The 24,590-nt window shown below is 40.1% G+C and overlaps 2 protein-coding genes across 4 annotated transcripts in view; both read left to right on the forward strand.

The window, feature by feature from the left end:
- Nucleotides 1-5,255, forward strand: part of Nmrk1 (nicotinamide riboside kinase 1) — a 32,691-nt gene extending 27,436 nt beyond the window's left edge. The window contains exons 9-10 of one of the 2 annotated variants that reach the window (XM_034493662.2): nucleotides 4,508-4,645; nucleotides 4,780-5,255. In XM_034493662.2, coding sequence (XP_034349553.1) covers nucleotides 4,508-4,644 — 137 coding nt within the window. In that variant the 3' untranslated portion in view covers nucleotide 4,645; nucleotides 4,780-5,255. The remainder of the gene's footprint in view (nucleotides 1-4,507; nucleotides 4,646-4,779) is intronic. The other variant, XM_034493670.2, reaches the window with a different exon arrangement.
- A 251-nt stretch (nucleotides 5,256-5,506) lies between these two features.
- Nucleotides 5,507-24,590, forward strand: part of Carnmt1 (carnosine N-methyltransferase 1) — a 35,981-nt gene continuing 16,897 nt past the window's right edge. The window contains exons 1-4 of one of the 2 annotated variants that reach the window (XM_034522471.2): nucleotides 5,507-7,498; nucleotides 7,594-8,204; nucleotides 13,843-14,038; nucleotides 14,768-14,931. In XM_034522471.2, coding sequence (XP_034378362.2) covers nucleotides 7,484-7,498; nucleotides 7,594-8,204; nucleotides 13,843-14,038; nucleotides 14,768-14,931 — 986 coding nt within the window. In that variant the 5' untranslated portion in view covers nucleotides 5,507-7,483. Of the gene's footprint in view, nucleotides 7,499-7,593; nucleotides 8,205-8,231; nucleotides 8,427-13,842; nucleotides 14,039-14,767; nucleotides 14,932-24,590 lie in introns of those variants that run through there. The other variant, XM_034522480.2, reaches the window with a different exon arrangement.

Below are 24,590 nucleotides of genomic sequence, written 5' to 3' on the forward strand. Positions count from 1 at the left end.
TGGCTGTCCTGGAACTAGGTCTGTAGACCAGGCTGGCGTGGAACTCAGATATGTGTCTGCCTCTGCCTTCCAAGTGTGGGGATTAAAGGTGTGCACCACTCCCACCTGATTAAGGAATGACACTTGTAGCCACTGTCTTATGAGGCCAGGCCAATCCTTTGAGGTTTCAAAAGCCCATGCCAGGCCCAACCCCTCCCTCCCTTTCTCCCTCCCTCCTTCCCTTCCCTCCCTCCTTCCTTCCCTTTCTCCCTTTCTCCCCTCCCTCTCTCCCTCTCTGTGCCTGAGGACCAAGATGTAGCTCTCAGCTACTTCTCCAGAGCTGTGCACACTGCCATGTTCTCTGCTATGATGATAATGGCCTAAGACTCTGAAACTGTAAATAAGGCCCCCAGTTAAATGCTTTCTTTTTTTCTTTTGGTCATGAGGTCTCTTCACAGCAATAGAACAGTGACTAAGACACCCAGCTTCCTGAACCCATCTTTCAATTATACCAACACCATCCTTAGCTGCCCTTTTTGTACAGTATTAAAAGCTTCATAGTTAAAATCTAAGAACTCCTAGAGACACTTGCAACGTTTTTTAACTCACACAATCTTTTTAAAAATATACATTTATTTATGTATATGAAATATATATATATATATATATATATATATATATATATATCCACAGACCAGATGAGGGCATCGGTTACATTACAGATGGTTGTAAGCAACCATGTGGTTGCTAGGAATCGAACTCAGGACCTCTGGAAGAGCAGCCAGTGCTCTTAAGCGCTGAGCCATCTCTCAGCCCCCACCTTCAATTTTTTTTTTTTTTTTTAAATATTTCATGCTCGTCATCATAATAGGACAGAAGTCACCTGAAAGGAAAGTTAACATTTATATACGATCATCTCCGATTATTATTAATGCATGTGGTAAGTCAGAAATCACTTGAAGAAGTCATGTTTATTTGGTGCAAGTTGACAAACACGATTCACTTCATATTCAGATGGACTGGAAAGTTAGAAGAGTAACTAACTGTAGCCATCGATAGAGATGAAGTGTGCTACCTGAAAATGACCTTTCCCAATGAAATTCCTAGAGGAAGTGAGTAGAAATTGCATAGAACAGAGAAAGAAAGCCTGTGTTCAAATTTAACTTCGGAGCTTGGGCACACTTGTGCTGTTTCTCTTTCCAAGACTAAGGAAACTGAATTTCCCACAGAATTGAAGTTATTCTGGTGTGCCTGATGCAATTGATTACGAGCTGATATGAAGTATCCTCAGATGCCTGGCACCTGGTGAACACTCGCTATTATTAGATCCATCTTTCAATCCCAACCCTCTTGACTCCATCCTACAGACCTAAATCTGTTCCCAAGATCAAATAACATGTTATGAAATCATCTGGGAAGGTCTTAAGAGGCCCTGCAAATGCTAAAGCTGTTAAACCTTTATTAGATCTCAGCCTGTCATTGTGGCTAGAGGTGAGTCACTTAGGGTTTTTTTTTTTTTTTTTTTTTTTTAAATTGGGATTCTTTCCCCTTCAAAGTTTCTCTTGATACTCATTTTAATCAGTTTCATCCTGTAAAAACTGAGTGGGTGTGGTGAGCAGTATGTTTTCTCTAGGATGTGAGATAATATGAGACTAGTCCTCAGCCTTTGCAAGGGAGTCTCCAACCTGTGAGCTCTATCCCTCCTACTACTCAAGGGAAGCTTAAAGCCAGTCATGCTGTTCTCTCAAGCTGCCTCTGCCTTGTATTCTTAGTCTGCTCATTCTGGAGAAAATAATTCAATCAATCCTGCACAAAGGGCTGTGTGGCAAAGTAGCAGGACCACCAGTGAGTGTGTCAAGAGCCAGTGCCAGTCCATCACCTAGAAGACTGTGCCATCTTGCCCATGGGCCTTCCAAACCTAGTCAAGCCTTCAAGCATCATCTGAAGCCAAGATGATATCTGTATTTTAACATAAGGGATCCTGAAGTAGAATCAGCAACTTACCCACTCCTAAAATCCTGGCCCCACCCCAACTCTAAAGATGACTGTATTTTGGTTGCTAAGCTTTGAGTACTTTACCATGCAGCAAAATAATACTACAGCTTACTCTAAATTGCTGCCTAAAGCTGCTTTGAATTTCTGCCTCCCCCAGCCAAAGAAATTTTGAAGAACATCTGAATAATATTAAAATCACTTAGGATGGGTCTTGGACATCAATATAGTTGAAAAGCCCTTCTGATGATCATGGTATAGGGCCAGTTGAAAACATCTACTTCAGTTGGTATGATATTTACCATGTAATTGTACACCACTAGCTTCAATCGGCTAATAATCTTCCCCCAATTCATTATGAGGGTCAGGACCAGCTTACAGGGATAGATACCAAGGTAGACTTCCCCCACATTAAGAAAAACGGTGTGTTTCCCTTCCATCTCTCTAAGAAAGAGACAGCCAAGAAAGATTAATTTTCGTTACCTTACTGGTAGGTTTCATCTTGGCTTTATTGTCCTGGTTGCTTGGTATGGATGTCTCATTGGCCATGGAACAAGTACAACTACTCCCATCATGCTCTACTGCCCAGCATCCTAACTGCTGACGCAGACATGCTAATCCTTTGAAGAAGCATTCAGCAGTATTTTTCAAGTGTTAGTGAAAGTTCCTTTTTGTGCCGAGGAAACAAAGATGATAGTGTCATGCTTGGCTTCTCTTTGATCCTCCTCAGCTCATACACGTGGGAAAGATAGTGAATGCTCCAAACTGAAACTAGGCAATAAGTTGGCAGAAGGTAGAGCGACTCTTTCTGCCCCTCTCTCTTGTCTGTTTCCCAAACAGCAACACTCTAGCAAACTATTACTGGTTTTTAATTGTATTATGAGCATCTTGACTGCCAATGAAGTTGATCTACCTAATATCCCAGGTTCCTAAGAATCCTCCTTAGTTCCTGTTTTTTCACACACTGACGCTTCCACAAATCTTTTTATTTTTACCTTTGATGTCTATCATATTCCAGCTTTTACTCCCGTCCTCCAACCTTTGTCCAGGTAACTATCATTTATCTCATCGCTTGTCTAATCAATACCACCAGTCTCTTAACACATATTCCCATTGACAATCTTCTGCCAGGTCAGTCCTAACTGTGAGATTTTTGCTAATATAAGTGTGTTGTGCTTCTTGCTTGATTAGAAGCCTGCCATTGCTGGCACCATGCTGTTTCCTGTACTAACTGGGGAGGTTGTTGCTTCTGTAGTGCAGTTGGTGAAAATGGATACCTTCAGTCTAATGATGAGAAGACCTCAGATAAGCCCAAAGTAGAGGCATTCCATTGAACAAACTAGTCCTCTTACAGAGTATCATGTCCATGAAAGAAAAAGAAATACCCAAGAGTGTCCCTAACTGGAGAACACTAAAGGGACAGGCCGACTATATATGATGGCAGACCTGGGTTGGACTCTGGAACTGTGAAAATTAATGGGAAGATAGCTTGACTAGATATAAGCTTTGTGGCTTAGGTTAATTCTATTGTATTGGTTTCTTGTTTTGATTACCGTGCCATGATGATGCACTGTGTGTTAGCATTAGAGGGTACTGGATGAAAACTGCCATTGCATGTTGGAGGTATGTAATGTGTTTCTTCATTTTTATAGATCACAGTTCAGAAATTGTTGAGTCTCAGAAGAGACTTTAGACTTTGGACTAGTGTTGGCTGTGATAAATTGTGGGGATGCTGGAAACTGGAATAATTCATTTTGCATCATAAGATAGTCAAGAGTCCATGGGGTTCAGGGGCAAAATGTTGTAATTTGAATGTTTAATGGTTCTGTAAGCTCATGTGATTAAACACTTCATCCCCGGATGGTGGCGCTGTTTTGGAGGAACCACAGGTGGAGCCCTGCTAGAGGAAGTAGATCACTGGAGGCGGGCCTTTGCATTTTATAGCCGGGCCTCACGTCCCTTTCACTCTCTGCTTACTGAGCACTCAGACAATCTAACCATCTGCCTCCCTCTCCTGCTGCTGTGATGAACTGTAACTCTCTGGAGTCATAAGCCAGAACAACCCAAACACACAAATGAGAGGAGGCACTGGGTGAAAAGTTAGGAAAATCCTGTACTATTTACTCTTCTCAACTCTGGGATGATTTCAAAGTGTGAATGGAAAGAAAGCAGAAGCAATGCAAGCAGCGATGGCATATGCCTTTAATGTCAGCACTTGGAAAGCAGAGTTGTGTGATCTGTCAGTTTGACCTGATTTACAGAGTGAGTTCCAGGACAGCAAGGACTACACAGAATGACTGTCTCAAAAGAGAAAAGAAAAGAAAACAATAATAACAAAAATTCCCCCCCCCAAAAAAAACCCAAAAAGGAAAAAACAAAAACAAAGGAATTAAGGAAGGAAGGAAAGAAGGGAAGGAGGAAGGGAGGGAGGGAGGGAGGGAGGGAGGGAAGGAGGGAGGGAAGGAGGGAGGGAGGAAGGAAGGAGCAAGCAAACAAATACAATTGCCTCAGATGCTAATCATGGTTATTCACTTAGTGTCAAGGCAAAAGGAGAGAAGGGAGGAGAAAGAACAGAATGAATGCCTGGCTGCTGCTGTGAGAGAAGAGACCTGGATTTACAATACTCCCATCAGTCCCTACTACACACATCACATCAGTATCTTGAAGCGCTGAGGTAAGGTTTGGCTCAGAAAAGTTTCTGTTGCTCAGCTGGGAAAACAGCGATGTGTTCCAACCCATAAGGGAACAGCTGATTTATTGCTGTCACATAAACGGCTTCATAATTTCCATCTGTGCCTCCTTTCGCAGCAGGAATCCTGGATTTCAGATGGGAACGTGGGCTCCCCAGTTCCCCAAAAAGAAGAAGAATCTGCCCCTCTGATACAGTAGCCACAGAAAGGAAATGAGACAAGAGGATGACTCCGCCCAGTGGTACCCTCCCTCTATAGTGTATTCCGTGAGAGCAAGAGAATGACTCTGTCCGGTGCTACTGGTATGGTGCCTGGTGCCCAGTGCCCAGTGCCCTGTATAGTGTATACCTCTCTGCCTATACATAATTGACACCCATATCCTATCATTCCAATTAGGAGATTAGGCATACTTGCTTTTGTTTGTTTGTTTTGAGACCACATCTCATGGGTATAAATGGAATATGGGTACTAGTTTCTTGTAAGACTTGTAAAGACCTACTTTGGATGTGTTCTGTACAGGTTTAAATTCATACAGTGTGTTGACCTTGAATGTTCTTGTGTGCACATTCATAGATACATATACATAGATGAACACCTGTCTATGCGTATGAGTACTGGGCTGTATGGTAAGAGCATGTTTAGTTTTGTCAGAAACTCCTAGAGCCTTTGATGAACAGTTCTCCATATGGCCTTAGACAGACCTAGATCCCACCCCTGTCTCTTTTGTATTCCTTAAAAAAAAAAAACAAAACAAAACCAAAAAAAAAAAAAAAAAAAAAAAAAAAAACCCCAAAACATGTTATGTGTATATGTCAGAAGAGAGCATTGGATCCCCAGTATAACTGCTGTTACAGCCAGTTGTAAGCCACCATGCGAGTTCTGGGAACTAAACTCACGTCTGCAGCAAGAGCAGAATGGTCTTACCTACCAAGCCATCTCTCCAGCCGTTGCCTTTGGTGTTTATGAATAATGGGACTGCTGGGAACTCACATCCTCAAGTAAGCCCGGTCTCTCTGCTCCTGTTCCCTAGAAAACAAGATGGTCTTCAGTAGTTCAGCTCAGTGTGTGACCCCAGGATATAAAACCTGGGGTGGTCTGCTTCCCGTGGCCCTCAGCTGTGATGAAGATGACACATGCACAGATGAGGTCACAGCCTCCCTGGGCAGCCCTCCCTGAGCATTGGCAGGGCCCGCTCGTCAGGAATTCCAGGCTTCCACTGACCCTCGCTGCCCATCTGCTCATAACAAATCTGCTTCATGTAACTAATATCGGCGGGTTTTCTGTCTCAGTAGATGCAGGATTTGGAAATAGCACGTCCCACCTCTCTGCACTCCCCCAGAGCAGGAGGCCTGTCACTTCACATTCTCATCATCACCCTTTAAATGCTTACTTAGCAGCTCTGTGGAATAACTGGAAAGACTAGGACTGTGCTTTGTGGTTATGCCTGGACATGACCTCCTGATGACAACATTCCATAACCCTAGGCCCCCATGGTTTTGTGTTTTGGGAAGATTCACATAGGGGAAAATTATGGCAAAAAGGTTAGGTCAAGGAAGTCTTAAGGACAATATTTTAAAAGAATGTTTAAAAAGATGTATTCTAAGAGGCTCTGAAAAGAGAGGAGAAAACACATTAACTGGGATCACAAGTCCAGTCCCTCCTCGATCTCATTCATTTATCCCAGTGACACTGCAAGAAAGATATTATGTCCATTCTACAAATAACTCAAGTCGAAGTAACTTTCCAAACAAGTTGTAGAATTATTGAGTGGCAACATGAAAAGGAGAACCTTTACTTCCAGTAGCTCTCAGTGGCTTTCACCCCAGAAGTGTCAAAAAAACAGGAAACAATTAACACATTTATGAAAGAGGCAGAAAGAAAGGGACTAGAAGAACGTCACCCCTGTGGCTCATGTGTCCAGGGCAGGAAAATAGATTCATCCAAATCTGTTTCTTTACTTGTTAAAGGAAATAAAGAATCGAGGCAAATTAGGGGGAGACTATTTGAAAGAATGTAAATGTTAAGTGTTAGGTTACATGATAATCTACTATAAGCACAGAGTCCATAGGAGGGCTGACAAATGTAGGCGTGCATCTTGGGTGGGTAGGACAGTGCTAGGAACTTGCTGTTAGGGCCCCATGCTAACCATAGGTTTCCTTCTGTGCAAATAACTGCTGTGTTTACACTTGAACACCTTGACAACACAGATCCTTAAATGCTGCATTGTTAACAGAGTGTAGCAATTCTTTCCATAAAGAATCTTAAAATGTCTGCTACATTCCCAAGGGTGTTAAAAACTAGGAAAGTGATTGTTGTTACCAATGACATTCTCAACGACGTCCATCAGGCCATTCTGGCCTGTGTCATATTATGATATTTGTATGCGTGCGTATGTAGAACTAGTAATGGCTAAAATTATAAGGATTTACATAATTTCCAAACATCAGTGTTTAAGAAAAATGGGAATATGATAGAAAATCTGGAAGAACAAATAAAGTGGGGTGGATTGTGTCTGGATATGAAGTTTAGGTGGCTAGGAACAAGGATAAAGGAATTACATTTGTACTCCTTTGCTCTCTTCATTAGACGTTTGAGCCACGTTAGTTTGTGAGTCTTAAATCACTGAGGGAAGGGTTTGGTGGTACAAGTCTTTAATACCAGCACTCAGGAGACAAAAGCAGGTTTCTTTTGTTTTTGTTTTTTTTGGTTTTTCAAGACAGGATTTCTTTGTGTAGTCTTGGCTGTCCTGGAACTACCTCTGTAGACTATGCTGGCCTGATCACACAGAGATCTGCCTGCCTCTACCTCCCGAGAATGCTAGAATGCTGAGATTAAAGGTAAGAGCCATTACTGTCCAAAGAGACCTCTTAAGTTTTGGGCCAGCCAGGACTACATAATGAGACTCCTACTTTCTCTGGCCCTTCCCTTCTAGCCTCAGAGCCCGCCCTACTCCAGTCGGCCAGTCAGATTCGTGGCCCCGCCCACTGGCTCTCACCGATGCCTGCTGCTCAAGTCCCTCCCCCAGGAAGAAGCTCCGCCTCCAGCCGGCCCTAGGCCCCGCCCTCTAAGCGTATTCGGACGTCAGCGCGTCGTAGCGGAAGCCGGGCAGCGAATGAGCGCGGACCGCTGCGGCCTTAGCCTCGTCGTCCGCGCGTGCGCGGGTCCCGAAACCCTGGCGGAGCGCAGCGCGAATGGAGGCCTGAGGGCGGCGGGGGCGGGGCGTGCCGCGAGCGGGGGCCTTGGCCGCGGCGGGCGCCGTCTAGAGGAGGCCCAGCCGTCCGCTACCACGCACTCGGGAGCCGTGAAGCGCAGGCGGGTCACGCCGTGGGCCGCGGCGGCGATGCAGCGACGACGGCGCGCTCCGCCCGCGTCTCAGCCGCCCCAGGACGGCGGGCGAGCGGAGGAGGTGGAAGTGCAGTTCTCCGCCGGGCGTTTGGGCTCGACCGCTCCTGCCGGGCCCCCCGCGCGCGGCACCGCCGAGGACGAGGAGCGGCTGGAGCGCGAGCACTTCTGGAAGGTCATCAACGCGTTCCGCTACTACGGGTAAGGCGCGCCCTCCGCCCGCCGCAGTCTCGGGGCCCGCCTCGTGGCTAGTTCGCGGAGTCCATGGTCACCTGCGCGCGGTCCACTGGGACTGCTTCCCACCTCACCCGGAGCCGCCGGAACGAGCGTGCACTTTTGTAGAAACTGAACGGTGCTGCTGAGTGGCTCTGACCTGATGGTGGAGGGTAGAAGTGATCCCGGAATTCCAAAATGTGCAGCTTGGTAAGGAAAAGAGCAGGCACCGAAGCCGGCTTAATGTTCTTGTAGTCTGCGAGTAAGTATGGAATTCCTTTCGTGGGCTAGGCATAGTTGTAGGACCCTTCAGTACGATCTCTATTCGTAATACAGCTTCTTAACTTCAACATTTGGTCTAGATAGGTATTCAGATAGCCTAACCAGAATTGCCTACGTGCAGATCTGATAGCGTCTTCGTGCACCTGGGGTTTTAGGCAAGGATAGTGCATTTATCTCCGTAAGCGATCCGGTCCACTATGTTCTGAACTTCTAGTTAGAACCAGAGAGACGAGCCTGACCCCTTGTGCGGATCAAACCAACCTAGATGGTATCCTGGTGCTATTTGTAATACAGATGATATATGTAACTCTTTTGCCCAGGTCTGACCCCCATCAAGGGCAAGGAAGAACCCTACTTTTATGGCACTGCATTTGGCAATGCTGTAAGCTCTATTTTTAAAATAAAACATGGTAGCAAAAAAGGACACTCCCAAACAGCCCTATTCAGTTTTGGCCAGTGGTTATATTACTTTGTTACTGTTTTGAATTGAATAATTATTTAGGATCTGATGGTTTCAGAGAAGCAGGTATGGCAGGTGGGTGGAGTCCAAGGCCTCAACTTTTCTAGTTCTAGGCTCACACAGACTTCGATGAAATAATTTCCCAATTGATCTCAGAAGCAGAGGGTTATTTTCTGATAGTGCCACATTTTACTATTGGAAAACATAGAATTCCAGGCAACACCTTGGCAGATAATAGGCTTAGTTAAATATGTAATTATATTAAGTTTAATATATTGGAGCCCAAGAATGTTTATTATTAGGTATTAGGTGGGCCACTGGCCTAGGGGAAAGGACCTTTGACCCAGTCTTGAGTGTTGCAATATAGAAAAGACTGCTGTGTGCATTTTCTAGGTGTGACATGGTGCCCAGTGCTTTCATCTCTCTCTCCCAGTTGAAGGTGAGGTTGGGGGACCTTTCATTAAAACGTTTCTTTACTTATATAATGTCCGTGAGAAACACTCCAAACCTTTGGATGAGTAGTGTAGTTTATATGGCAAGCATTATGGTGCTTTCCAGCATTTTTGATAGTCTGGCCTTGAAGTGTCTATACTGTAGTCACCAGTCATGTTTGGATAGGCTTAAAAGTTAGAATTGAGTTGCACAGTTTTCACTGGCACATTTCAAGTGTTCCACCTGTTGCTAGTGTGCCATATTGAAGTGTGTGGACAGAAGTCCTTTCATCAGATGAAAGTCTGGCAGTCCTGTTCTGGACTCCTAGCACATTTTAGAGGGCTTACTTTTACCACTAAATGCTACAGTGAACAGAAGACTTAGATTAAAGGTCATAGGGAAAGAAATGCCTTTTGGCTCCTGAGAGTACCAAAGACATCCTTTAAAAGCAGGGTGCCATCCAAGTCCCTTTCTTTTGCCAATGAAGTCTTTACAGCTGTTCATCTCCATACACATGAGGTTAATATAAGCAAAGGGTCATGGATGGCTGTTCTACAAGGAGGCTACAAATGACCAAACAGCTAGTGGCCTGAGCTTATAGTTGCTATGATAGTGAAGTTAGCTCCAATTGTAAGAGACTGTGCTTTCAGCTCTGGTAAAATGGCCCCCTCCCCCAACTTTTTGTTAGTAGTTTGTTTTCTAGCTTTGTGTGTGTGGTTCTGGAGTTTGCATTTAAGCATGTGCTGTAGTACCACACTCCGCCCAAACGCTTGAAGAGTTTCCCAATGTGCCTTGTTTCTGGCAGCTTTGAAGACCACTAGATCACTGGGGGTTAAGGAATGCGCTTCCTTTCATCCAGCTACCAGCCTGCCAGTTGTATCAGTGAATACAGCTCAACTAGCTCAACTGCCTTGCTGCCAGGATGGCACATGGCCTCTTGGAACAACAAAAGCAAAAGCATGCCTAGCATTGTTTTTTGTTCTTATTGAAAAGTGGAGATTTGAAAATGAAAGAGTGGAGTTGTACGCAGAAGACTTGCTAGTAGGGCAGGGGAGGGTTGGGAGACCTTAGGTGAAGGCAGCTTGCATCTACAGCAGTATTCCTCGGTGGCATCTCTAGCACTTTTTAGCTATAATGGGTCTTGTGCACTATGGGACTGAGAAAAGTCATTTGGAGATGATAACTGTCTGATGTGATTTGAGGTATAGTGAGAAGATGTTAGGACAGCCATTGCCTCGGAGTACTAGGAAGAAAGTTCTATAATAAGACTGTTTGAGCTGCTCACAGGGAATTTTAAACTGTTGCCACTCTGCTGTTTGCCTAACTTTAGTAAGGAGACTTTAGAACTATATATAAATTGATTAAAATAAATTTTTCCAAAAATCATTGTGTACTTATCCCTCCAAGCCCAATAATATTACTTTTGAAAATGTATGTCCCCTCCTCTTTTTTCTAAAATATGCCCTCAATCAGCTCTTGCCACAAGTGAATCCCCCAAATTGAGTCATTTGTAAGGAATAAAAACTATATTTGGTTGCTAGTGTTAAAGGGGGAAGTTCAAGGCTGTGGATCCTATTTGGTGAGGATCTTGATAGTGGAGAAAGTCCATGGAGCCTTGAGGTAGTATTGGACATCACATGGACTTGGGCCTCCTTCTGTTTTTTTCCAAAGCCACAATCCCAAAGCCACAGGTTAGGGTGCTGCCCTTCAGGTACTGTTTAATTGTAATTAATTCCTGAAAGTTTTACCTTCAGATACCATGGTGGGCTTACCAGTTTATACCTCACAGTAAGGATTAAATCTTAATGTGCATTTTTGTGGCTGCTTTCAAACCATAGCAAATACAGATTGTGAATGCAAAAAAGTGCGCTACTCAGTGCCCTGTAGTTAGGAAGTGTCTTAGTAAAATCTGGTTGTATAAAGTAGAATGTTAACACTCATTTTATTCATTTTTTTGAGAGTATTCAATCTGACAAAAATTCTTCTGATAAGGATACAGAATTATAAATGTTTCTCAGACTGGTAAATTCCACCTCAGTAGGACATAGGTGTGGCCTGGCATATGTTGCTAACTATTTTCAAGAGTTCTGCTATTATGTGTACCACATGAGGAGCTGTTACATGAAAGCAACCCAGGCACAGAAAGACCTCCTGTTATTCTGTGTGGAATCTAAACAGTCATAAGAAGTCATAAGAGCAGAATGGTAGTTAACCAACAGATGGGAAAGGAAGGCTGAAGCCCTGTGGGTATATGCTGGTCAGAGGATCCAGTGTTTGACTGAAGACACTGATGAAGACGTGATGAGTTAACTAACTTTCTTTGATCGTCCCTCTTCGTACACATAAAGTATCACTTTATGTCCCATAAATACATACAACCAGAATTTGTACATTCAATTATGAATGTATTTTTATAAACAGCTACAAGATAGGTAATAACAAAAGGTTAGAAGCAGTTCCTTCTAGAACAGGGATTATTATGGCTCTTCCCCTGAGTATTTTTACTTTTCTACATTTGTTTGTATTTTCACTGTGAATGTGTCAGTATGTCAGAAGGAGGCATGCCTGCTGTATCTTAAATACTATATTGGTCACACTCTTGGTCCCTGTGATAAACCCAATGTAAACAACTCAAGGGAGGGCAAATGTGTTTTGACTCACAGTTTCAAAGGCTTTAGTCTGCTGGGAGGAAAGATGGCTGAGCAGAGCAGCTGATCCGAAGAGAATAAGGCTCTGACAAGATGCCCAGAAGTGTGTGTGTGTGTCATTGTCTGCCCGCCCCCATACCCCATGACCTATCACCTTCAGCTTCCTCCTAGAGTTTCTAGAGCCTCCCTAGAAAGTACCACCAGCTAGGAAACAACCTTTAGTACATGGAGTTTCTTTATTTTTATTTTTTTTAAGGGAAATAACTTCATATCTAAGCCATATCAAGTTCTGACTACGTTTACCAAGTTTTCCATATCCAGTGAAGGTTGATGGCATGAACAGAGGACTTGTGGATTTTGTGGAGATTTGTTCTAACCTGTCGCTGTTGTGTACATGCTTGGCATTTATTAAATTTTAACAAATGATATTTCCATGATCATTATATCATGACTTTTACCTTGTTTATCAAGACACTTTGGGGTGTAAAAGGGATCACATAGTAGTAAGTAACTAGCTAGGTTATAGTATTTATGACTTGAGACGGGTGGGTCCTACTATCTCTAGTGTAAAAGGGCATTGTCAGTGAAACCCATGCCCAGGTGGCTTCTTACGTCATGCTTGGGGCCTCCCTTCCACGGGCCACACGTGCTTTTAGAATCAGGACTGTGGTGTGTATCTATAGCAAGAGCTTCTGTGCTTCATTACTCTTCAGAGAAAGTATTTACATTTTTCACTTTAAAGAAGTATTTGTTTATTTGTGTATTATAGCGTGAAATATTAAAAAAGCAATCCATGCTATGCCAGCCCGGCTGCAGTGTATAGACAATGTAAAGAATGATGCAGTGAATTCCCGTGAGCCCACCACCCGGTTTCCATAGTATGTGCGCACATGCCTGCATACACATTTACTGACACACACACATACTCATCCCTTTTCCCCAGAGAGAGTATTCCTTTCCTTGTTTCTTCAGTATGTGTAGGAGTATAATTTCTAGATCATAGAACAGATAAATATTAAGCTTTACTAAAGATGCAGTTATTTTGCAAAGTGTATTCATTTCTGGATTCACCATTAGTATGTAAATGTTCTAATTTTCCCACAATTCACCAACATTTGACCTAGTTGGATTTATAGGTTTTTGCCAATTTGATTGATATAAAAATGACATTTAGCTTTTTAAAACAAGGCTCTTTTTACTTCATAAATAAGCAATCCTCAAAGTAAGCATTCAACTTATAAAACCTTTGTAATGTAAATTGTAAATATTACATTTGAAACTATAGAATTTTAATTTTTAATTTGCTTAATACTTTTATAGTATATAATTTATATTTTTCAAAATTCAACTTGGCTGGTTTTTAGTTAGTTTCAAAACATGCTCTATATTCTTCATTTTTACTGTTTTGATTCTCAGAATTAAATCTAGGCCATTTTAACTTTTACAGTAGCATGTTGCTACTCGATGATGTAGCTACACCATCATCCAGTTTTGCCCAAAATGTTTAATTTGAAAATTGAAGTTACTAAAAATAATTATAAATTAATCTTTTATATCCTTTTATCAGTGCACATGCCTGTTTTTCTTATTATCAACCATGTTGTTGCCGATTACTCTGAGAGGTGTTCCTCAGAAAGTAAAAGCATAAGCAGACTTTCCTTCTAAGATGAAAGGATAGGAAATAAGGGGGTGTCCAGCATAACTCCAGAATAACAGTTACATAAGCTGACAGCCTTAAAGTGAGGTTGGCCTCTGGCGAGAGAATTTTTTTGCCAATTAAAATAAAATACCTTTTCTGTTTTAGCACCAGTATGCACGAACGAGTGAACAGAACAGAAAGACAGTTTCGATCACTTCCAGATAACCAGCAGAAACTGCTTCCTCAGTTTCCTCTTCACTTGGACAACATCCGGAAATGCATTGACCATAATCAGGAAATACTGCTGACCATTGTGAATGATTGCATACATATGTTTGAAAATAAAGAATATGGAGAAGATGTATGTGAAGTTGGTTCTATCTCTTTTCATTTTACGCTCAGTCTCTATGTTCAGCTCTTGTGCACAGGTCATCCACTCTACTGAGAGGATCGATGTCCTGTGAAGCTGGGAGAACACTGTGCTAGAGACTGTATTTGTTCACTATTTGTTTTTCCTTTTGTTTTCCTACTTAGATAATTGTTGATACTTTCGTATGGTGTTTTGGATGTACTATTATATAAAGAACTTAAATTTCTTAAAAGACTTTACTAGCCATATTAGTTCATTTCGCTGGTTTGTTTTCACTATCTTACATTTGTTGATATTTATCTTTTACTTAAAAAATTTTTTTCACTTAAATCTCAAGTGACAAGTAATAGTAGAAACCGAAAGCTCTTTTTATCCACATGGTAGCTAGATTTCGACCAGTACTAAGTGAGCCATTCATGCTACCCATCAATGAACTGGAAAGACTTTCTTACCTCTCTTGGAGGGTAGGTTATATGTCTCTGTAGTAGCTTAGTGCTGGTCCTTGCCCCAGTAAGGACAGCCTCACTTTGAGGAATCTTCCTCTGTGAGGGTAGAAGTGAGCACCAAGCTTTCTTCATGTAGGACCCAAGCTGTATTTGAGCTTCTACATAGGCGAGAGGCTAATACTATCATTGACCCACCTATATCTTAGTATGCTCATTTTACCGTATTCAAAATTGACTCTAAGAAAATAATTCTTTTTTCTCCTCTTTTAAACAGGCCAATGGAAAGATTATGCCAGCATCTACATTTGACATGGATAAGTTAAAATCTACACTGAAACAGTTTGTAAGAGACTGGAGTGAAACCGGGAAAGCAGAAAGGGATGCCTGCTATAAGCCAATCATCAAAGAGATTATCAAAAATTTTCCAAAAGAGAGATGGTAAATACGACCGTGTTTTTAACCACTTTCTGTAAGATATATAATCATTTAGCTACAGCATTTCACCTTGTGACTCATTTTCATAGTCGCTCCGTGCCTGTGTGTTTTTATGTATGTGACTGGTGTATTTGTTACTGGATGCTTCAGATATGTGAGATTGGAGTTTTTTGTCCAGTAACATTTGCCCTAGTAAATATGAGAAATTTGAAACTGTTAGAATAAGTGTTTATAGTCATCAGTACTCACTGCATTATAAGTTGTTTTTAGAACAAGATGATAGTGATAGATTTTATCTCACTATGACATACTTAAAAGAAATGAGGCATCCATGCCATAGAGAAGTAACTAACTTTTGGAACACAGTACCTTTGGGTATTCTGAAGCTCATCCTCTGCTTTTCAGACTTTGTAAATGAATAAAATGAAATGCATAGGGCTACAAAGAACCATTTATTTTGAAGTAAAGATACTGAAATCTTTAAAAGCAAATTTGTGGAGGGCTGAGAGGTGCTTGTTATAATACATGAGGGCCTGTGTTTGGATCCCCAGCATCTACTTAAAAAGCAGGTTCTTTGTAGTCCCAGAGCCAGGAAACCCCTTTCTCTCTCAGAAGATAGATGGGAAACCACTGAGTAAGACACTCAACACACACACATCAACAAAATAAGTAATTTATATTTTAATTAAAACAAATACTGTGCTATTATGTTACATAGTTTTTAATATAATGCATTGATTACATACAGCCTGGCAGTAGGTATAAATACTACCTTATGAAAATGCTGAATACTTTGTACGTTTTTTTGATAAAAAATGTGATTCCTATTGGGGATAAATTCACAGATATTTCTAAACGTACTATTGCTCATTGCCTGCATGTTCGGAATTGAGGACAAATATTAATTAAAGATTATTGCAGTTAGAATCTGTTTGGAATTAGAAAGATGGTCAGTAGTTAGAATATGTCTTTACTGTTCTTGCAGAGGATCCAAGTTCAGTTTTCAGTTGAACATTATCATGAGGCTCACAGTCACCTGTAAAGTTCCAGCTCCAGGGGACCCTGTACCCTCTCTGGACCCTCTGGGATCTACACTCACACTTGCATATTTCCATACACAGACACATAAAAATAAGTCTATACTTACAAAGTAAAACTGAATTTTTCCCCATGCTTATAAGCCCAGTGAATTTTGTCTTAGACCTCTGGGTCCATAGGTCTCCATGAGTTCAGAACTCCTGAGTTTGGGTGTATCTTTTGAGGAATGTCAGTACCTTTGTCTCTTTTTCTCTTTTGAACTTTTAATTTTGAAGTAACTTCAAAATTACAGTTCTTTATCAACATTCATGAAGTTTTGGCATTTTGCAACATCGCTATGTATCATTCCCACCTTCTCTTTCCCTCCCTCTTCCAGCATGTGGATGTCTAAAAACCACACATTCAGAATTTTTGAAAAGCCATTTGAGAGTCATAAAATATTTGTCATGGTTTCTTACTGCTTAATACTTCACAGCTTTAGATTTCAGGGTCTCACTGTGTAGCCATGGGTGGCCTGGAACTCACTTTGACCAGGCTGACCTGAGCACAGAAATCCATCTGTCTCTGCTTCCTGAGTCTGGATTTAAAGGTGTGCTCCACCACACAGGCACAGAGTTTATTCTTGAGAATAAATCTGTTCACTTTCAGTTAGCAGACTCAGGAAATTGACCCTTAAACAGAGTTATGAAACCTGATAGTTTATCAGTTTGTGCTGTGACACCTGGGAGGTGGTGGTCTTTATAACCCTCACAGTTCAAAGGCTGCTTTCTGATAAAGGGGGGGCCCTTCTTTCGTCTCCTCCATATAGATTTATTTCAAGGACTTACAGTTACTATTTTATTCAGTGAATTATAATCTTAAGTTACTATTGTTTTAATTGTGTCGCTTAAATTCTTCTATCCTTGGGGGTCTCTTTTTTGCTGAAAAACATAAGGTATTTAAGACCTGTGTTGTAGGGTCCTGTGAGGCTTGGTTATTTCTCCAAGGATTTGGTTGCTTGTAATATGGAATGCAACCTAGGACCCCAAATTAAGCATGAGGTCTGTTCATTGTTACTTTTGGGCATTTTCCTGCACAGATACACACACTCATACTCAGTGCTGGTTCCTGCCTTGTCCACAGGATCTGTCTGTGCTGTGAGGTGTCAGTCATTATGGATTTCTGAGGCAAGGTCTCACTGTAGCTCATGAGCTCAGGCTGGCCTTTAACTTAAAGTCTTCCTGCCTAGGTCGACCTCCGGAATGCTAGGACCATAGGCATGTGCTGCCACATCTCAGCTCAGCACAGTTCTCAGTGAGTTTTTAAGTCCCTCCCCAATAATCCCAACATCTGTGTTGTTTCAGGTTGTTTTTTTTTTTTTAATTCCTTTATTTTCTTGAGTTTTTGCATTAATAGTTTTGTTTTAGTTGAACATTTTATGCCAAAAAACCCAAAAACAAATAGTGAAGATGAGAGTAAATAAATTAATCAAATATAAATTGTTTTTTGCTTTTTCTGTCAGAACACTAGAGGGCAGAGTATATTGTCACAGCCCGAGCTGCCCCACGCTTGGGGTCCAAAAATGTCTCGGACTGTTCTGTCAGTGTTGGAACCCGTACTGCCAAAGCCTTGGGGGCTAAGTTGTTAGAGCCCGCACTGCCCCAAGCTGCTTCAGTCCGAGAGTCGGGGGTTCAGCAAGAGAGAGAGTGAGGATAGACTCAAAGAATGGAGATCAGACAGCGTGTGATTCAATCCCGTTTATTCTTCAGTCTCTCTTCTCCAAGTCCCAAGTCTTGAGTTCCTAGTCCCTAGTGCCTCCAAGTTCCAAGTTTCTACTCTCAGGTTCAAGTGTCTAATACCTAATAATTATTCTTCTGAGTTCTCTAGTCCAAGTGTCTTCTTCCTCAATGCCTAATTCCTACTGCAAGTTGTACTCTACTATGTTGTCTGGTACTCTCTAACCTAATTACTAGTCCCAAATTGTACTGAACTCTTCTTCCTCTCTCCTTTTATATGTCTCACTTCTAAGCCATACCTCTAAGTCACGCCTTTAAGTCATGCCCTTAGGGCTTGTCTCTAAATCTGAGCTCACACTTGCATATTTCCATACACAGACACATAAAAATAAGTCTATACTTACAATTTATTGTAGACTTTTTTTTTTTTTAAAATAATAAAGTAAAACTGAATTTTTCCCCATGCTTATAAGCCCAGTGAATTTTGTCTTAGACCTCTGGGTCCATAGGTCTCCATGAGTTCAGAACTCCTGAGTTTGGGTGTATCTTTTGAGGAATGTCAGTACCTTTGTCTCTTTTTCTCTTTTGAACTTTTAATTTTGAAGTAACTTTTTGAAGTAATTTTGAAGTAAGTCACACCCTTAAGGCTCCAAATCACAGCTTTAAGTCTCACACACCCAAGGAAAGATCCTGGGTATCTAAAGGAAGATGTTATCAGAGTGTGCTCAGCTGTTGTAGGCTATTGTAATCAAATCTCTTATCAGGGTATATGGCTCAAGATGGCTGCAAGGATGATAGCCGCCTTCTGTCGGCTCCCCACAGTATATAATTTGTTTTTCATTTCTGAAAGACTTAAAAGTATTTATTGCTTCAGAAAATTTCTTAAGAAAGTTTTCTGTAAACCTTGCATCAAGAAACATAATAATGTGGGAATGTTGTCTCTTTCTAGAAAATGAAGTAGATTATAAAGTTTTGTCTGCATTTTATCTTCTATTTCATATACTGTGACTTCAGCATGTTCCTGAGACAGAGTAGTAGAAAAAATTTTGCAATAGTGAGCAGTAACTGGCCTCTTGCATAAAATAATTACTTCTTCAATAGTAAGTAACTGCTGTGGACACAGGACATCAGCAAAAGCTAGGAGCAAGGTACTTTGTTGCCGAGTCAGCTTTTTTTTTTTTTTTAAATGGTAAAAAAGTATGTATTTAGAATTATCCATCTGGACTGAGTTCAGATTATCCCAGTCTTGTTGGCAACATCCAGAGCATCATGATCAGGAGCCAAGTGAATATGTGCCTTCTTCTCTCAGTTGGGCCTTATCAGGGCCTGACTTTGGCCACATTAGTCTTGTAATTTCTTCATGGCTTGTTTGATCTGGTGCTTGTTGGCCTTGACATCCTCTGCAGTGAACGCAAGCATGTTGTCCTCTGTCTTCATGGCTGATTCACTGGTGAGGGGGAATTTGATGATGGCATAGTGGTCAAGCTTGTTTGTCCTGGGTGCACTCCTTTGAGGGTACTTGGGCTGCCTCCAGAACTGCAAGGTCTTGGGCTGCCTGAAGGTGGGTGACCTGTGGAATTGTCTTTTTGTGGCTGTGGACACCTTTCAGCATTAGCTTTCAAGGCCTTCACTTTAGCTTTGGCTTTGGGAGAGGCAAGAGCTACCTTTGCTTATGGCTCCATCTTGGTGAAAAAGCGGAGTCAACTTTTAACATAAAATGCTTGGCTAACACACCGTGTGTGTGTGTGTGTGTGTGTGTGTGTGTGTGTTTTATCTAAGCTGTCACATTTGTTTTTTTTTCATCCAAAGTATCATGTCTTCTTTTGATTTGTTTTGAGTTAGCGTACAACAGAATGGGTGGCATGATGGCATTTCCTGGATCTATGTCAAACACGGCTCTTGTTCATCATTTTCCTGGATCTATGTCAAACACGGCTCTTGTTCATCTACTTCCCCTTTTGTCATAGAGTTTATTTTCAGGAGAATAAGCGCCTTTAAAAGTCACGACGTATATGCTTATGACTTTTGGACATTTTGGGTTGTACTTTCTGAATAGGATCTACCTTTCTTATAGATTATTTTGTGTGGGGTGGGGATTTCTATATGTTAGATCATATCCTGCAGAAAGTTTTAATTTCTTCCTTCCCAACTTGAATGCCTTTGTTCCTTATCTTTATTCTTAGGGGAAAGCTTTCTCTTTTCACCTCTGAGTATAATGCTAACTATGGGGTTTTCTTAATTCCCCTTTTCTCGTTGAATATTTTTCCATCTTTCTTTGAAAAGAGGTAGATATTGTTAAATACTGTTTGATTCTATTGAGACAACCTTGTTGAGATCCTACCCTACCCTATTTTATTAAAATTTCATTTTCTTGTGTTAAATCACCTTTGCCTTCTTGGGATAGATAACATTTGGTTATGGTAAAGAATTTTCTAAGCATATTGTTGGGTTAGATTTGCTAATATTTTGTTTCGGATTTCTTTACTCATTCATTGTAGGGGATAGTAGCCTATGGTTTTCTTTTGGTAGGAGTAAGCCTTGTCTTCTACCCATGATACATTGAGAGGATGACAAATTGTTTTTTATTTTTCTCTGGAAGATAGGAAATAATCTTCATTAAGAATCATTTTAAAGATGTTGAATCAGAATAGTACAAATTGCCATTCTTACTGGCTGCTTTGCTTGTGTTCAGCCAGCAATGCTACTACAAGTTATCTCTGTACTTGTTACACATGGGCCTTACCATTGAGCTACACTCCTGCTTCTAAGATTTTTAACAGTGGCAGTTAATGAAGGATTCCTTAGCTATTAGTATAATGAGCTAACTTCTTGTATTAACTTTTTATAGTTTTTATAATTGCTTTAAGTTTTATGAAACTTTATAAACATCATTACTTCTATGGGATGTTATTTGTTTTTAAGTTTCTAGTTGTTAGTCTCTGAAAGTCATCAATGCTTGGCTCAATAAAGTGCTGGATAATGGCTTCTTTTAAGGTCTAAGTATTCCTGAAAATTCATAGGATCTTCCTTTCTGAAAGTAGCTTGTGAAGTCAGGCTCTTTCTGCTTTGAGTATACCAAAGTTTGAATGAATTTCAGATGCATAAGTCAACATAACTTCTGATGTTTATCATTTTATTTACACTTAAAATTACTGACTAATACATGCAATTGTGTCTAATCAGCCTTTCAGTACTAGCTGTCTAATTAAAAAGCATGTTATCGTTAAAGGTACTTAGGAAGCTTGTACACTCTCTGTTTTACACAGTGTAACATCTGGTAAACAGATGAATTAGCTTTAGGTGGTGCTAGTAAATTATTTTAAAAGTAAAAGAATAATTAAAGGCATTTTTTCAGTAGGTAAAGATGTCAGAGTTTAGGACTAAGGAATACATGAGTTGTCTGTCACTGCTATCCATCCTTTCCGTCTCTGAAACAGCAAGTATGACAGTGTGACACGGATACACGTCACATACTTACTCATAGACTTTAAATGAAATGTATTGAGGAAAATGTTTATTTTCCCAATCTTGGACTTAATGGAAAAATTACATATTTTCTTCTATATCATTTTGTTTTGTTTTACTTAGATTAGTTTCTTTGTACTAGATAAGAAAGGTAAATGTTAAAGTAACATAATGTCATAGCTTTTCCATAAAACATAAATCCTTAGAACCAGGTGTAGGTGTGGTGTCTCCTGTACCTGTGCTACATGGCTGAGGCAGGATGATTATGAATTTGAGGCCAGCTTGCATTGCACAGCAAAACCCTATCTCAGAGAAAGAAAAGGGCCTGGATGAGGCACTAACTATAGGCCCTCAGATCCAAGTTAATTCTGGATAAAGCATTGTCATTTGGGTCTCATACCACAGCAGGCATAAAAACTTGATGTCCTTACATATACTTGAGCTGGACTTGACTTAATTTCAACTTCCTTTCCTTACTGAGATTTCAGTGAATGGCCATCCTGAGATGTCTATCTCAGGATAGACATATTTAATAAATAAAGATAGCATATTTAATGAATATGCATAGCACTACTTGCTCATTAAAATGTTTTATGGAAACATATTTATTTTACCTGTTTGTCCATGTTTGGAAATAATGTGATTGAGTTTTTAAGTACAACCAATTTTGAAGGTACAGGTTGGTTGGCCTTTGCATTGTTGATAATGAAATGCTTTATACAGTTTACCCTATGTTAGATCATTGGTGTCTGCTTTGATTTTACATAAAGGTGTTTTCTATGTTGTTCTTGTGAACAGTTGAACAATGAAGCCAGTAAACAGTACTTTTTGTTTTTGTTTTACTTTTTAAAATTAAAGATTAGCTAAATGTGTTGGCTCTTACATCAGCAATCCTAGCATTTAGGAAGAAGAAGCAGGAGGAGCGACACAAGCTCAAGACCAGTATGGTATAGTTTATTTTAGGCTAGCCACGGCTAACTAAGTATTTAAACCTTGTCTCAAGCAAAAATATATGTGAGCTCAAGGTCTAAACTGCTTTTTCAAATATGAACACAAGAAGAGTGTAATGCTAGACATCTATTTGATAGAAGAGTATACATCGGAGTTTCACCCAGACCAGCAATAAAGAACAACGATGAGAGGATCCGTCCCCAAGTGTCTGCTGGGTCAGTGCTGTGAAGTACATACATGTGAAGGAAAGAAACATTTGAGCCAGCCTTAAAGGGTTGCATTTTTTTAATCGTAAAAACTATTAACTGCTTTGTTATTTTTGTTTTAAGATCTTAATTCATTAGCCTATTTGAAGACCATTTGGGGTAATGTTTTCTTTATGAGTATGTCAATATTCAGTGTACTCCAAGAAGACATTGACTGACTTGTTGAAAATTTATCTTTCACATAGTTTTTAGGAAAAAACCCCGAGTTTAAAAAAACATGTTTTCTATATGAAAATAAAGGTAGTGAAATTTTAGAATGCCATATGCAATTGTATAGAGTGAAGAACATTTTATCTCAATTCTGAAATCTTTCTTGACTGAAAAGGTATATGTTTTAAGCTTCTTTTAAATAAGAATTTTAAATGTTCATAATTCTACAATAATACCTCAGTGATAAAATTAAGATTAATAATTTAAACGAAAATGGCATAAGTTGACATAAATTTGGCATAAAAGGAATATAAGACAGTCTCACAAGAAAATTCAAATGTAAACACTATATTATGCCATTTTTACATAATATTTTGCAAAAATTGAAAATTAGGAAACAGTGAAGCTGTGGAGAAACATCTCTGTGAATAAAACAATAGGAAAAATGTTGAAAAGAATAGTTTGGTGGTGCTTGTCAGAATCTTAAGAGTTCAATATTGTCGCATCTAATTTATAGGTACACTTCTGTGTATAGAAATTTTTTTTTTTTTGACAGGATCTCATACAGCCCAGGCTGGCTTTAAACTTGCTGTGTTGCTAACGATGACCTTGAACTCCTTGGTCTTCCTCCTTCTACACCCTGAATATTGGGATTTTCACATATAAATTTTTTTTTTTTTTTTTTTTTTTTTTTTTGTAGTGCTGTGATTAAGCCCAGGGCTTCCAATGTGCTAGAGAAGCTCTATTCTGATAGTGCTGCATCTCGGTCCTGGTGTAATATTTTAATGATTTATTTAGTGACTTATGGTCAGAGGGATGGATATCCAAGAGGATATCCTGTTCAGAATTTATTGACATATGAAGGCTATAAATACAATGTCCTCATATAATTTAAATGCTTTGATAGCTACACTGAAAAAGTAAAATAGTAGGATGAAGTTAGTAAACTAGAATTTCAACTTGTATTAATATGAAAGATTACTGAGATTTTTTTTCATTCATCTTATGTCAAGTTTTTGAGATCCAACTTACTTTACAGTTAGAACATATATCACTTTATATACTTTAAATAATATGAATTTTTTAAAAATAATATGAATTTTGTGCTGTCTGCTATATTGGACCGAATAGCTATGATCCAGAGAACTACTTTTGCTGCTTTTAAGCAACTTTTAAGCTGCAGGTGACCAAATAGGTAAGGGTGCTTGCCGCACAGCCTGATGACCCAAGTGTATGTATTCCTGAGACTGACACTGTAGAAAGAGGGAACCAATTCCTGCAAGTTGACCTTTGACCTCTATCATGCATACTGTGGTACATGAGAGAACACATACACACACGCACACACACACATGGGGGGGGAAGAGTTGGGGGGAGTTGCATATAATCCTACCACTAGGGGGTCAGCTAAGTGTCACCGTGCTGATACCATAAAACAAAGTATATTATATTGGAACTTGCTAATTTGTAAAACAAAGATACAGTTAATTAAGCCTGGCAAGAATATTTACTGTTGGTAAAATGGCATAGTCTGGTTTTAAGGTTTTAAAATCACCACATTTATATTTAAAGTTTGTCTCTCTTCTTCATTTAAACAAGAAATGCTTAAGACTTCTAAAAGATTCTAGCAGCGTGTGTATCTTTGGGGCGGAAATCTAGTTAAAATTACACATTTAGGAAAGCATTCTTGCTATCCCACCTATTCCTTGTTTGGTTTTTGATCAATCACTTTATTCTAAACATATCCTGATTTTGTTTTAAGACCCATTAGAAACACCCTTTTGTCATAATACAAATAGTTTGTTGATCTGCAGTAGTCTGCTCACTTGTGAGGTAGGGATTTGTGGTCTGTATTTTGTGTCTTGGTGCCTTTTAATGGCAGTCTTCACACTTCAGATGCTAGTGCACCTCTTGGCACAAAGTGGAGGCAGAAGGTTCAAGTATCTGCTTAGGGAAATTTTGATGAACGAAATCACAAGGCTAATCTTCCATATTACTAAGTTGTTCTTGTTGATTTTATTTTGTTACCTTAAAGACATCATTCTCACTCTGTAGCCTTGACTGGCCTGGAACTCAT

The sequence above is a fragment of the Arvicanthis niloticus genome, chromosome 1, assembly GCF_011762505.2.
Source record: "Arvicanthis niloticus isolate mArvNil1 chromosome 1, mArvNil1.pat.X, whole genome shotgun sequence".
Lineage (NCBI taxonomy): Eukaryota > Metazoa > Chordata > Mammalia > Rodentia > Muridae > Arvicanthis > Arvicanthis niloticus.